The 12393-nt window shown below is 45.5% G+C and overlaps 1 protein-coding gene across 7 annotated transcripts in view; it reads left to right on the top strand.

Moving 5' to 3' along the window:
* Atg7 (autophagy related 7) overlaps positions 1 to 12393 on the top strand; it is a 222967-nt gene that overhangs the window by 34885 nt on the left and 175689 nt on the right. For all 7 annotated transcript variants that reach the window (XM_085686867.2, XM_085686871.2, XM_085686866.2 and 4 more), the window contains exons 5-7: positions 606 to 683; positions 4834 to 4950; positions 6723 to 6872. In XM_085686867.2, coding sequence (XP_085542993.2) covers positions 606 to 683; positions 4834 to 4950; positions 6723 to 6872 — 345 coding nt within the window. The remainder of the gene's footprint in view (positions 1 to 605; positions 684 to 4833; positions 4951 to 6722; positions 6873 to 12393) is intronic.

Genomic DNA, 12393 nt, shown 5'->3' with positions numbered 1-12393 from the left:
GCACGCCTTTAATCCCAGCACTCAGGAGACACACGCAGAGGATCTATTGAGTTTGAGACCAGCCTATTCTATTTAGAGAATTCCAGACCAGCCAGGGCAATGTGTTTTGTTTTGTTTTTTTTTTTCTTAAAAAAAAAAAAAGAAAAGAAAAAAGAAAAAAGAAGCAAGCCACACTGTGTAGTTTAGTTCAGATCACTCATTTCAGAGCCTCTCCTCCCCACAATTTCCACTTCTTGACAGGTCAGGTGTCCTGCTTCTATGATAAAAGTCCTGCATGGAGCTGGACATGCACTTTTTATCTCTGCAGCCATGACATGCCCGGCACACTGCAGACAGTAGCGAATCCCTGCTGATGGGTATCTCAAAGGTGTGAGTGTCTACTTGCCTCCTCGGTGCTGAGTGCCCCTGAGGGAGGGTGCCAGGTACTCTCGCTGACTGATAATGATGGAGCACGGCTGCTGGAGAGGCGGTGTGAAGTAGGCAGAGAGGTGTAATGAGCCACTTCAGTGTCTGAGAACAGCGCAGGCTAGAAGGAAAAGAGAGAGGTTGGCTGGACAGAGAAACCAGCAGCCCGCCCGACCTAACACCTTTGGTTCTTCTGGCAGATCTGGGAAGCCATAAAGTCAGGCGCTGCTCTCGAAAACCCCTTGCTCCTCAACAAGTTTCTGCTCTTGACCTTCGCGGTAAGTAAATGGATGAAGACTAGACAGCCCTGACTCAGCCCCGTGGGCCAACTGGAGGCTCCGCGCTCTGAGTGCTGTTCCCCGGGAGTGTGTGCTAGGACCATTAACGGGAAGCTTGCTGAATAATGGCGGTCATGCCAGCACCTGTGAACAGTGCAGGACCGATCTGTGCCTCTTGATCACCCTACATTGCAGAATTTCTCAACCATAGTGACCCAACTTCTGCCATTCAGCACAGGATAGAGCAGGCTCAGGGAACAGAGGCTCTGTTGCCCGATCGTGTCTGTGTGAAATAGAATCCTACAGCCCCTGTGGTGACACACCTGTCACCCCAGCACTCATGAGGCAGAAACAGGGTTACTCGCAAGTTTGAGGTCAGTCCAGGGTACATTGTGAATTTCATTCAGGTCAGCTACATGACAACAGTAAGTCTCAAAACAAGCAAACAAAAAACAAAACAAGCACCCAGCTTTCTTTCAAGGCCCATCGTGAAACTCCACCTTCCATCGCTACTACAAAGTCCTTGAGATAACCTATAAGAAGGTGGCTCATAGTTTTAGAGGTATTGTTCTATGGCTTCTCTGTTTGGTCCTGTGATCACAGAGACTATCATGGTGAGAGCATGAAGCAGGAGCTGTTCACTTCATGGTCCCTGGGAAGCAAAGAGAGAACCAGTGTCCCCTTTAAAGGCATGCCCTCAGTGGGTTAATTCCATCCTATTAATCTCCACTCCCCAGATCCCATCCCCACATCCTAAATGCCTGTCTGGCTTTCAGCACTACAGCCTGGGGACCAAGCTTTTGTTTGCCTCTGAAGACACTTCAGATCTGAAGTCTCAGTAATAGCCACTGCATAGAAGAAGGGGCTTCTGGATGGGGGCAGCCATACCACCTGGCTTTAGCACACACACAATTGTTTATCAAGAGAAAAAGAAAACTTTTCTATATGCAATATTTAATTTTTATAAATGTTAAGGGTGGCCTGCCAACTAGTTAGGAGCCTAAGAGCTGCTCTCCCCGTATGTTTACACACAACCCCATAGCAGAGGACGGCACCTGCGTATGCAGATGTCTGCAAGATGCTGTTGTGTTCTGTCACATGACTGTTCCATAGACTCCCTCTACATTCAGGTTTAGAATCCTGTGCCCTAGTGAGAACAGTGATCCGCAGTGACCAGCCATGCTGATATTTGTTCTCTCTGGCTGTGCGTGTGCCTCTAGGCATATTAAGTGTGTAGTGTGTTGCTTTGCCACAGCCTCTTCAACCCGGGTCATCAATCTCTTTCCACATATTTGATATATTTATTTACTTAGTAAAGCTGAATATAGTAAGAAAATGTTTTCATATAGATTTAAGTGTACACATTGGGAGAAAGGTACCAATTTAGTTATTTTTAACTGAACCTTGCTTCTCCAAATGCCCTCTGTGTCATTCCCTGCCAGGCACAGGAGAGGCTGGCAGGGTTCCTTCCTCAGGCAGCCATTACCAATGAGGGTCACATTTCCCAGTGAGTTATGGGAGGAGGATGGGATGGAAGAGAGGATGCTCTGGGACTGTCAGGTTACCAGGTGCAGCTTGGATGTCAATCATTTATCTACTTATGATTTCCTTGGTAGGATGGATTTAATTGGTGCCAAAGGTTTGTTCCTTGATCATGAGTACCTTTTTATACTAAGAATTCTTATTAATTAAGCATTAGTCCATTTTTTTATACCAAGGATCCCAACTAACAGTTTTGGCTTCATGAGAAAATAACATCAGCTTTTATTAAACTTTGAAGCAGCCTCCTAGAGTCAGCGGCTAACTGCCTTGCTGTCCCTTTTCGCAGAATGTTCTTAGCCAGGCTGTACAAGAAAATAAAAAGGTCCTTTAAACTCTTCAGACACAAAGGGCTTTATGTTTAATTTGTCCAAGATCCTTTGTATCCCAGGGGGAGAAAAGCACAACTCTAAGAAAGCTTTGGCTTCTGGAGGTGACCTGATAAGCTGGTGGCATGTATGCGGTCCCCCATCTTGAATTGTTTAACCTTTCGCTGAAGATCAGCTATGACAAATCACTTAAGCACGGGGAAAGAGAGTGGGTCCCTGGCCTTCAGTTTTCTTGTCTGCGGTTCTCAGGTCTCAGAGGGCCAGGCCCTTCATTAATTTCAGTTTGACAGTTTGCTTTGCTATTGTGAAAAGGGATTCTTTTTTTTTTTTTAAAGTTCTTCAATTAGTGACCAAGATGGAGACAGTAATCTTTGGACTCTCATCTGGAACTGTGCTACATATACATTTGTATTTTACAAAGCATTGAGTGATTCCATTTCTATGAAAACTCTGGAACAGTCATATCCACAGAGAATTTCTTGGTGTGTCCAAAGGTCTGGGAGAGTGGGCAGTGGGCTGTTCTGCTAATAAGGACAGGGTTTCTTCTTACAATAATAAAAATATTCAAGAATTGTTGGTGGTTTCGCAATGTCAAACAAAAACAAACCCCACCAAATTGTATATGTAAATGTGATGAATTTTCTCTGTTATGCATTTTGTTTTGATACTAGAGGCTTCTAGGAGCTGAGGAAATGGCTTGTGGCTAAAGAACTGCAATGCAAGTATGAGGACCTTAGTTCAGAGCCTCAGAACCACATTAAAGGAAGTGGGCATGGCCGGCATCCATGATCCAAGGGCGTTGAGGGCAGAGAAGCTGCCTAGTCAGGTAGCCTCCTCAGAGAGTTTTGGGTTCAGTAAGAGGCCCTGCTTCAGTATTTAAGGTGGAAAAAGGAAGACACTTGATGTCCTCAAGCTTCCACTTGTGCACACATACTTGCCCACAGACATGAGACTATGCACACATATGCATATGCAAAATGGAAAACATACAATCTAAACCTAAACAAGCAGACGGCTCTGCAATTCTCATTCTTAGCAAGACTCGAGAGAAGTGATTCCTTAGTTGAAGAACTGCATCAGAGCATCACACTGAGTCACAGATGAGGGGAGGGGCTGTCCAAGACCCACATCCCTGGGGTCCTACTCCATGAGAGTCAGGCCCAGAACCCTGGGACTGAATGGGAGGCCAGTTGAGAACAGCTCAGAAATACCTTTTCCTGGGTGTGGGAGTGGCGAGCTGTTCCCTGTGTGAGGTCATTATGCCCCAGAATCCAGAGCCTCCTTTAACTAAGACTGTCGGTCACAGACTTGGTATCTCTGTTTTGTGTTGAAGGCCAGCGGCTAATGACTAGAATCAGGGCTTGGTCATCGTATGTCTGAGTGTCATGGTTTGCCTTGTATACAGCAGGTGTTTAATAGTTGCTGACTTACACTTGACCAAGAAGACGTTTTTTTGGAAAGCAGCACCAAACAGGGAAGCATCTTTAATGTTAAGCCAGAATGTTTCCAGATCAGGACTTTGAATGTTGACATGAACACAGTAGAAATTCCACACTTAAAACACTGCTGCCCTAAAAATGCTGTGTAAAATCTCATGCAGGCTGTGGAAATAAGACTTATATAACTCAAAAATGTATTTTCTGTCTAGGCTTAGGTCCCATTCACAGGGCATTTTGGGGTTCATATGTAAATTGTCTGAAATCTGCAAAATCTGAGCCTCCTCAAATACCAAGTCTTTGGGGAAGGTTCCCTCCAGGGCGCAGAGGACAGATGAGCACCGCTTTCTCAGGACTGAGCAGCTCTGCTGTGTGTTTTGGTCTCCATAAGAAGCCAGCTGGGTGTAAAATGGGACGAGAGACTACCTCCTAGGGTAGCTTCTTCCTAAAGCATGCAGGGGTCAAGGGTTCAACTTCTGTCTCTGAGTGAGAAAGTCTGTTTACCAATATATGTGAGATGGTATGGGCGGGAAGCCCAGGGTCCAGGCAGAAGTTCTGTGTTCTCCAGCGATCTCTGATGGAGAAGATCGGGCATACTTAGTGTGTGCATTGGCTTTTAGTGCGCCCGGCTCTTCCTGTGGTGGTTTTTGAAGCTGGGCCTTATGTAACCCAGGCTGGCTTCTAACTTACTGTGTAGCTCAGGATGTCCTTAAACTCTGTTCCTCCTGCCGTCAGCTCTCAGGCATGCACCACTGCTCCTGGCTTAATATCTTACGCTAATAGATGTGTGGTGCTTTGAGTCATAGGACCAGTGTTACAACTTTGTTCTGATTTGTGTTCCCCTAGGACCTGAAGAAGTACCACTTCTACTACTGGTTTTGTTGTCCTGCCCTCTGCCTTCCTGAGAGCATCCCTCTAATCCAGGGGCCTGTGGGCTTGGATCAAAGGCTTTCACCAAAACAGGTATCAGCCAGTAAAACAAATGAGAGCAGGTGTGTGACTCACCCAAAGCTGAGAATCAGCTCTCTGGCTGGAGCAAAGGCACCTGGGGAGCCCTGCAGATGGTGGGGGGGGGGGGGGCACTGTGTTTACCGAGTGCTGATAAGGTCAGTGTGGAGAGGAGGAGCCATTGTCCTCCAGGTGGCCCATGGAGATTTGTGAAATGCTAAACCCACAGAGAGGAATTGCAGGAACATTTTGAAAGACTGAGAATTTACAGAAGTGTGTTTTTCAGTGTGGGAAAGACATAAAGCCACAGCCCTTCAGGAAAGTCTGTGAAACAAGCACAAGTCTCCGCACCCCCACCCCAGACCACACGGACATGCAGGTCTAGCTCGCTCTTTCCTTCCAGGAGGCCAAAAGACATTGGTCCCAAGAACAGTTAAGATAATCAGACTGGCAGAACACAGGCCTAGCTGGAAAATTCTGATTGTTCTTAAGACCTTGTCTAGAGTCAAGATGATCTGAATTCCGGAAGCATGTCAGTCAGTAAGATGCAGAATTCTGAAGCCGGCAAAGATTTAAAGGCAGGGTGGGGGTGGAGAGTGCTTTCTTTCTTTTTTTTTAAAATTAATTAATTAATTAATTAATTTATCATGTATATAATATTCTTTCTGCGTATATGCCTGAAGGCTAGAAGAGAGCACCAGACCTCATTACAGATGGTTGTGAGCCATCACGTGGTTGCTGGAAATTGAACTCAGGACCTTTGGAAGAACAGGCAATGCTCTTAATCTCTGAGCCATCTCTCCAGCTCCCAGAGAGTGCTTTCTTGCTCTTACCCAGGTCCCAATGCCAGCACCCACATGGTAGCTTCAGGCAGCCGGAACTCCACCTCCAGGAGGACCAATACCCTCCTCTGGCCTCGTGTTCACTACATGCATGTGGTGTTCAGACACACATGCACAAAAGTACTTACTCATATACATGAAATAAAAATAAACCTTAAAAAAAAAATTTAAGCATTACTTTCGAACAAATGCACGGTTGTAGTTTTCTGTAGCTAGTTTCCTAAGAAAAAAACCTAACTTAAGGCAGCACATTCTAGTTGAATGTTCATGTTCAAGGAGGAAAAAAAGAAGCTTTCAGATCATCTCAGGAACTCTTACCCAGGCTTGTAACATGCTACTAAAAGGGAAAAAAAAAACACTCATGAGTTTTGGACTGGAGAGATGGCTCACTGGTTAAGAGCACTTACTGGTGCTAAGGACCCAGGTTTGGCTCCCAGCTGCTCACAACTAACTCCAGCTTCAGGGGATCTGATGCCCTCCTCAGGCCTCCACAGGTACTGCAGGCACCTGGTACACATTCACACATAAAGCAAAACACTCCTACCCATAAAATAAAAATAAAAAATGAAAGTTTTCAAGCCAATGAATCTACCCTCTGAGTGAATTGTGGGGCATGTGAATTGTGTCAGAACAAAACTGTACAAGACAATGACAAGCTTTCTCACTGCTTGACCTGCTGGGTCCTCACAGAAGAACACTCGGGTACCTCTGTAACCCCTGTTGACAGCTTAGGCAGCCACCATTCTCACCTACGAAGTGCTGCCTTTGTGGCCCTGTGAAGGCATAACACAGGGAGAATGTTATAGAAAAGTTAAGAACTGGTGTCAGTGGGCACTTGGGGAACTCAGTTTTTTCTAGCTAGCTGGCTTTGCGGTTCCTTGCATGGCTTTGGCCTTTAGCTCAGAACTGTTTCCTAGAGCGTGCCCTCACCTCCACTGTTTCCAGATGCAGGCCCTCGAGCGTGCCTACGATGACCTATGTCAAGCCGAAGGAGTCACCGCCCTGCCATACTTCTTAGTCAAGTACGATGACAGCACCGTGCAGGTCTCCTTGCTCAAACACTACAGTGATTTCTTCCAAGGTCAAAGGACAAAGGTCAGAGTCTATGGGTATCATTTTGTTAGGCAGTTTAAATTTTTGAAGTTTGCTTTGTAATAGACCACTATGAATTTGAAACTCATTTTCTTGGCCCTTTACAGTGCATTCTAAAACATTTCCTTCTCTGTCCTCTCCTGCCCTCATTGTTCATAGTTAAATTCCTTCTTGGGATCCCTCTAGCTCTCTCTTAGCTCGGTGGTATGACTGCTCCCTTCTGTTAGTGATGAGGAGATCTGTTGTCTCTCTAGAAATCCCTGTGTTTGATTCCCAGCCTTATCACTGATCTTGCCTTCTCCTGGCAGCTGGAATCTTCTTGCTCCCATGTTGCATAATCCTGCTATGAAAGAGTCATCCTCAGACGGCTCCTGCCACTCATTCAGTGAACAGGGCCTAGTGGGGCCTTCTTCTGGCCCCCATGCCTTTCTTCCCATCCTCTACTACCCTCCCCATAAACCATTGCGCTAACTAAGCTTGCCCACTTTGATCAGACTCCACACCCCACCATCACTCAGTCAAACGCACCTAGATCCCTTTCTGTCCACTTTCACTCGCACTGTATCATCTTCCTGTGAGCATCCTACAAGAGTCTCTGTCTTAGTGATGTTCTCCCACTGCAGAGCATTCCCACAGGGGTGGCCACGTGTGACCTCCTTCCACACAGTCCCTGGTCCACAAATGCCTTTTTGTGCCGTGTTAGACTGTTAACCAAGACCCGTATTGATCAGTTGTTGTTTGTAGAGTGTGTAGCGCTTGTCTGAGGCCCTCAATCAAATTCTTTTGAATGACTAAGAGTATTGCAAATGTTTTCTTAAGTAATAAGATGTATTGCATTTGTGTGCTATTTGAACCGCACATCATGTTGTGAATTAAAACGATCTGCAAGTATTAGGAAGTTGTGAAATCAGGTGGAGTAACGTAAGTAAAATGTGTGAGAGCTGAGAAAAGAGGCCCTTAACTGATGGTTAGTTTGACTCTAGAACCCAGAGCCTTGTGAGTGTTAAGCTAAGCTCCACATCCAGGCAGGACATCTTTGTGTTAAAATCAACTACACTCTCATTTTCTTTTTCAGAGGAAAAGTCCTCAAAGAATGAAGGTAGAACTTTTAAAATCCTTCTTTTGCCCAAATGATATAGGACAGATATTGTGGCAGCCGAATAGACCAGGCCTTTTGTAACTTAGAGTCCAGCCTGCTGCACAGTCCAGCTGACAGCCAGCAGGATTGTTTTAAAGCTACCAAAGGTCTGGTTGAGTGCAGCAAATAGGTGCCCCTGCCCCCAGCATCACTTCACCAACACAGCCATTTACAGAGCACACTTCCACAGGGGCTTTCACAAGCCAAATATCTCATACTACATCTGTGAAATGGGTGTCCCAGTGTCTGCATTTCCTACAGGAAGCAAAAGATAGACGATCACCTCAAGCCTATGGCCAGCTTCCTAGAACCTTGCACTTCCTGCCTTCCGTCTCTACATTGCTCTGGTGCAGGCCATCTCTACTTGACCCTGGGGTTCTAAATAGAACTGGATCTGATGCCAGTGCTGGCACCCGCTAGCTCTGTGGCCCCAGGGAAGCAGAGTGACTTTGCCTTGCCTTGGTATTTCTGTCAAATGCCGCAGAGCCTCTCTTTCCGTGATGTGGTGAAAACTAAACATGATGTGAACAAAACAGTCAGCACAGAAGCAAGTTGTGATCGCACTCCCTTGTAACCCAGCACTCAGGAGGCAGGGGCAGGCGGGTCTGTGAGTTCTAGGCCAGCCTGCTCTACAGAGCAAGTTTCAGGACAGCCAAGAAAGAGAGAGAGAGAATATGAATGTGATGAATTATGGTGGGAAATACACACACACACACACACACACACACACACACAATGCTGGGGATGGAACCCAGGGCCTCCTGCATGCTAGGTAAGCACTATGCCACTGAACCCACACTCCTGCTCTTGGTTTATCCTTGTAAAGTTCTGGTTATGATCCACTCAATGATTTGAGCCACAAATAGGTCATCTCCCTGCTGACTAGATGGCTCACAGATTGAAGGTGCTTGCCACCTAAGCCTGGAGACCTGGGCTTGATCTCTGGAACCCAAGCAAAGGTGGAAGGAGCGGACCAACTCTATAAAGTTGGCTTTGAACTCCATATACACACACCATAGTGCACATGTGCTTCGCACACACAATTATCATAATAGTAATAATAATAATAATAATAAATAGCTTGTGCAAGCACGGTGTGTCAGTGCGCTGTGCTAGCTGTGCTTCTGCGTGTGCTTAATTTCCATCTTCAGCTCGCAACCATCATTGCAGAGCTTCACAGTTCTTTAGCCATTAATTTTAGGTTTTGAGATTTTGTTTTATTTTCAAGGAAAGGTATTGATTTGTAGCTCAGGATGGCCTGGACCCTGACATTCTCCTGCCTCAGCTTCCCAAGTGCTGGGATTGTGAGCCTGTGCCACCATACTCAGCTTTGTGTTGTTTTTGAAGTAAATTATTATGTTTTCTTGTAACCTTTTCTGTGCATTATTTGAAACAAAAATTATACCGTATTCTGTTTGATTGCAGCCTTTTAGAATGGTTTCATGCTCCACACCCCTTTTTAGAAGGTGTGTAATAATATCTTTACTGATTTTGACTCTCATACTTAGTTACTCTTCAGATTTTGTTTTGTTTTGTTTTTTGTTTTTTACTATTTATTTATTTAGTTAGTTAGTTAGTTAGTTATACAGTATTCTGTCCATAAGCCAGAAGAGGGCACCAGATCTCATTATAGGTGGTTGTGAGCCACCATGTGGTTGCTGGGAATTGAACTCAGGACCTCTGGAAGAGCAGTCAGCACTTAAGTCTTAAGTCAGCACTTAAGAGAATCTCTTAAGTGCTGAGCCATCTCTCCAGCCCCTGTTTTTTGTTATTTTAAGACAGGCTTTCTTTGTATAGCCCAGTCTGGTCTTCCAGGCCTGTCTCTGCCTCCCAAGTGCTGAGATTAAGGCGTGTGCCAACCACCACCAGGCAGGTGATTTTTTTTTTAATGTATGAATTATTCCTTCCCAACCCACCTGCATCTTGAGTTTTCTCTAAAGAAAAGCTCTTTAGATAAAGAAGTACTAAACTGGAGAGAGAGATGCTTAGATATTTTTAATTTTGTCTGTGTGCGTGTGTGTGTGTGTGTGTGTGTGTGAGAGAGAGAGAGAGAGAGAGAGAGAGAGAGAGAGAGAGAGAGAGAGAGAAAAGGGGGGAGGGTGTACTTGTGGATGTCAGCAGAGTCGGTTCTCTTCCCACACCTTGAATTCTGGGAAACAAATCCAGATCACCAAGTGCACATAGTTATCCAGGAAGCATCTTTTCGTCTGATCCAGCTCACCATCCTGGAGCATTTTATGGTTTGTAGTCAATGTCTTAACAGCTAACTGGTCCTTAAGGAGGACTCACCAGATTTTGTAGTGTTTGTTCATTTATCTGCACCAGATTCTCTCCATGGATTATTTAAAATACAAAGGTGAAGTCACGGAACCAAGTGCAGGAGAGGCAGCCAGGGTTGTCTGTCACAGGCCTATGGGAGCCATGTCGAGATCACTAGTGCTAGTGACCACTGCCACACACTGCTGCGTGCTTCCCCAGCATCACATGTTCTATGTTCTTACACACTTGGCAGGCTCAGAAATGGCCCCCATTTAAGTTTTTATTTTCTGCATGAAGTGCTGATTTCTGGTTCCACAGTGGCACTGCATTGCTGTAGAATGCTGTCCCCTTCCAAGTCAGTTCTTGTGAGGACTTGAGAGCAGCCAATAGCAGCATCCTGCTGCCTGTCCCTGGAGAAAGCGTTGCTCATCTTCCTCCGGCTTAGTTACTGAGTAGTAGAAAATGCTTGATAATTACAGCAGGTTCTCCTGTGTTCCTGGGCTTCTGTCTGCTGCTAGCGGGACCTGCTCTTCACTTAGCTACCACTTAGTGTTAGGTAATTCTTTGTGTCTTTGTTCAAAACCGTGACCTTGGAGTGCACTTGAGACGTGTGCATTTTCTTCCCTGTGCTTCTAAAAAGGAGTCTTTGTCCATTGCCTGGGATATCGAGTGTTTGAGAGTTAGAGGCAGCCATTTGTATGGGATCCTCACAGGAAAACCCTCCAACTGAAGATGGCCAGGTTGACTGTTTTGCCCTCTTTCTTCTCCTGCTGTAGTTTTCCGCAAATTTCTCCACGGACAGTCGCCAGATCCCAGCTGCGCCACTTCACCGAGCTGCACGCTCTCAGCAAAGCAGAAAGGAACACACATTTATAAACCTTGAAGCAGTCTTCCTTTTTAATTCTGTTCTGCTGCTGTGTCATAAAGGAAGTGAGTCGGCCGAGTTCATGCAGTTACTTTATGGCAAAGCCAGGTTTAGAACCCAGAACTCCTAGTCAGTCTTGATTTCTGTCATTAAGCTGGTTCACCTAGCCCTCACTACTCCAGATAGCTTCTCCTGAGACTAGGGCACCAAGTTAGCTGCTGAAGCACCAAGAGACTTTGGAGTCACTTTCAAATCCTCAAAGGAAGGTTAAATGATACTTAATATCTAGCCCCTTGTCAAGTGGGTTCTGTCATCTCCTGTGTGGTGCATGTCTGCCCTCTGCATGCCTTCTCTATAGGAGAACTCCCCTCGCCTTTTAAGCCTGACCCCCGTTTGTGGGTGTGTGGCAGATGTTCTTGTTTAACTAATCACTCCTGCTCTATATGTCTCATCCTAAGACATAGAGAATTAATTCTAAGAAATTGATTCCTGGTCATTTCTGCTCAAAGGTTTCTTATTCCCTCCTACCCGGAGATGCACGTCTTCTCTGGGGCTGGTGTCTGCTGTGGCATGGAGTGTAATATTCTAGTTGATAGAATGTAGATAGCATTTGGGTCCAACTCTATGTTTGTGGATGATAAACCTTGAGACCCAGGGAGTGTTGATCAGTTGGCCCTTGTGCCCTAAATTTTTTTCTACCAGTTACAAAAGGACCTTAAAACTGAAGATGGAGGTGGCCTGTGGTGACAAACTGAACGGAATAGGATGTGGGGAGGTGACTGCAGCAAGGGGTGGCTGCGGTGTTGCTATGGTTACTGCTTCTTGGGTGATAGCCCCATTCTCAGTCTGTGCTGAATGCAGGTGAGAATCACTTGAGAGATGGGAAAATTAAGCTCAGAGATGTTGTCAGTTACCAAAGGTCACCGAAGAGTAAGTCATATAGGACCTTCTGCACAGCCGACATTTTTTTTTATTTCTGAAGTCATGTTTGACAGTTGACTCAGATTTCTAGAGGAATGTCATTTTCTGGGTTGATTCAGAGGCTCTTCCTAAATACCTCTCGGGTGCTCTTAGACTCTGTGGGACTGAGCTTCACTGGGCTCTGCTGTTCTGGGCCCTAGCTGTGATTCCTTTTTTTTTTTTTCTGTGATGTTATCTAAAATTCTCCACATCTGAAGAGAAGCCTTTGAGAGGAAGCACTTTTTCTTCTCTCCCTCCCTTTACTCATCCCTTCCTCCTTCCTTTTTGATGCTAGAGACGGA

The sequence above is a fragment of the Myodes glareolus genome, chromosome 3 (assembly GCF_982192425.1).
Source record: "Myodes glareolus chromosome 3, mMyoGla1.1, whole genome shotgun sequence".
Taxonomy (NCBI): domain Eukaryota; kingdom Metazoa; phylum Chordata; class Mammalia; order Rodentia; family Cricetidae; genus Myodes; species Myodes glareolus.
This window is presented reverse-complemented; position numbering and strand designations above follow the sequence as displayed.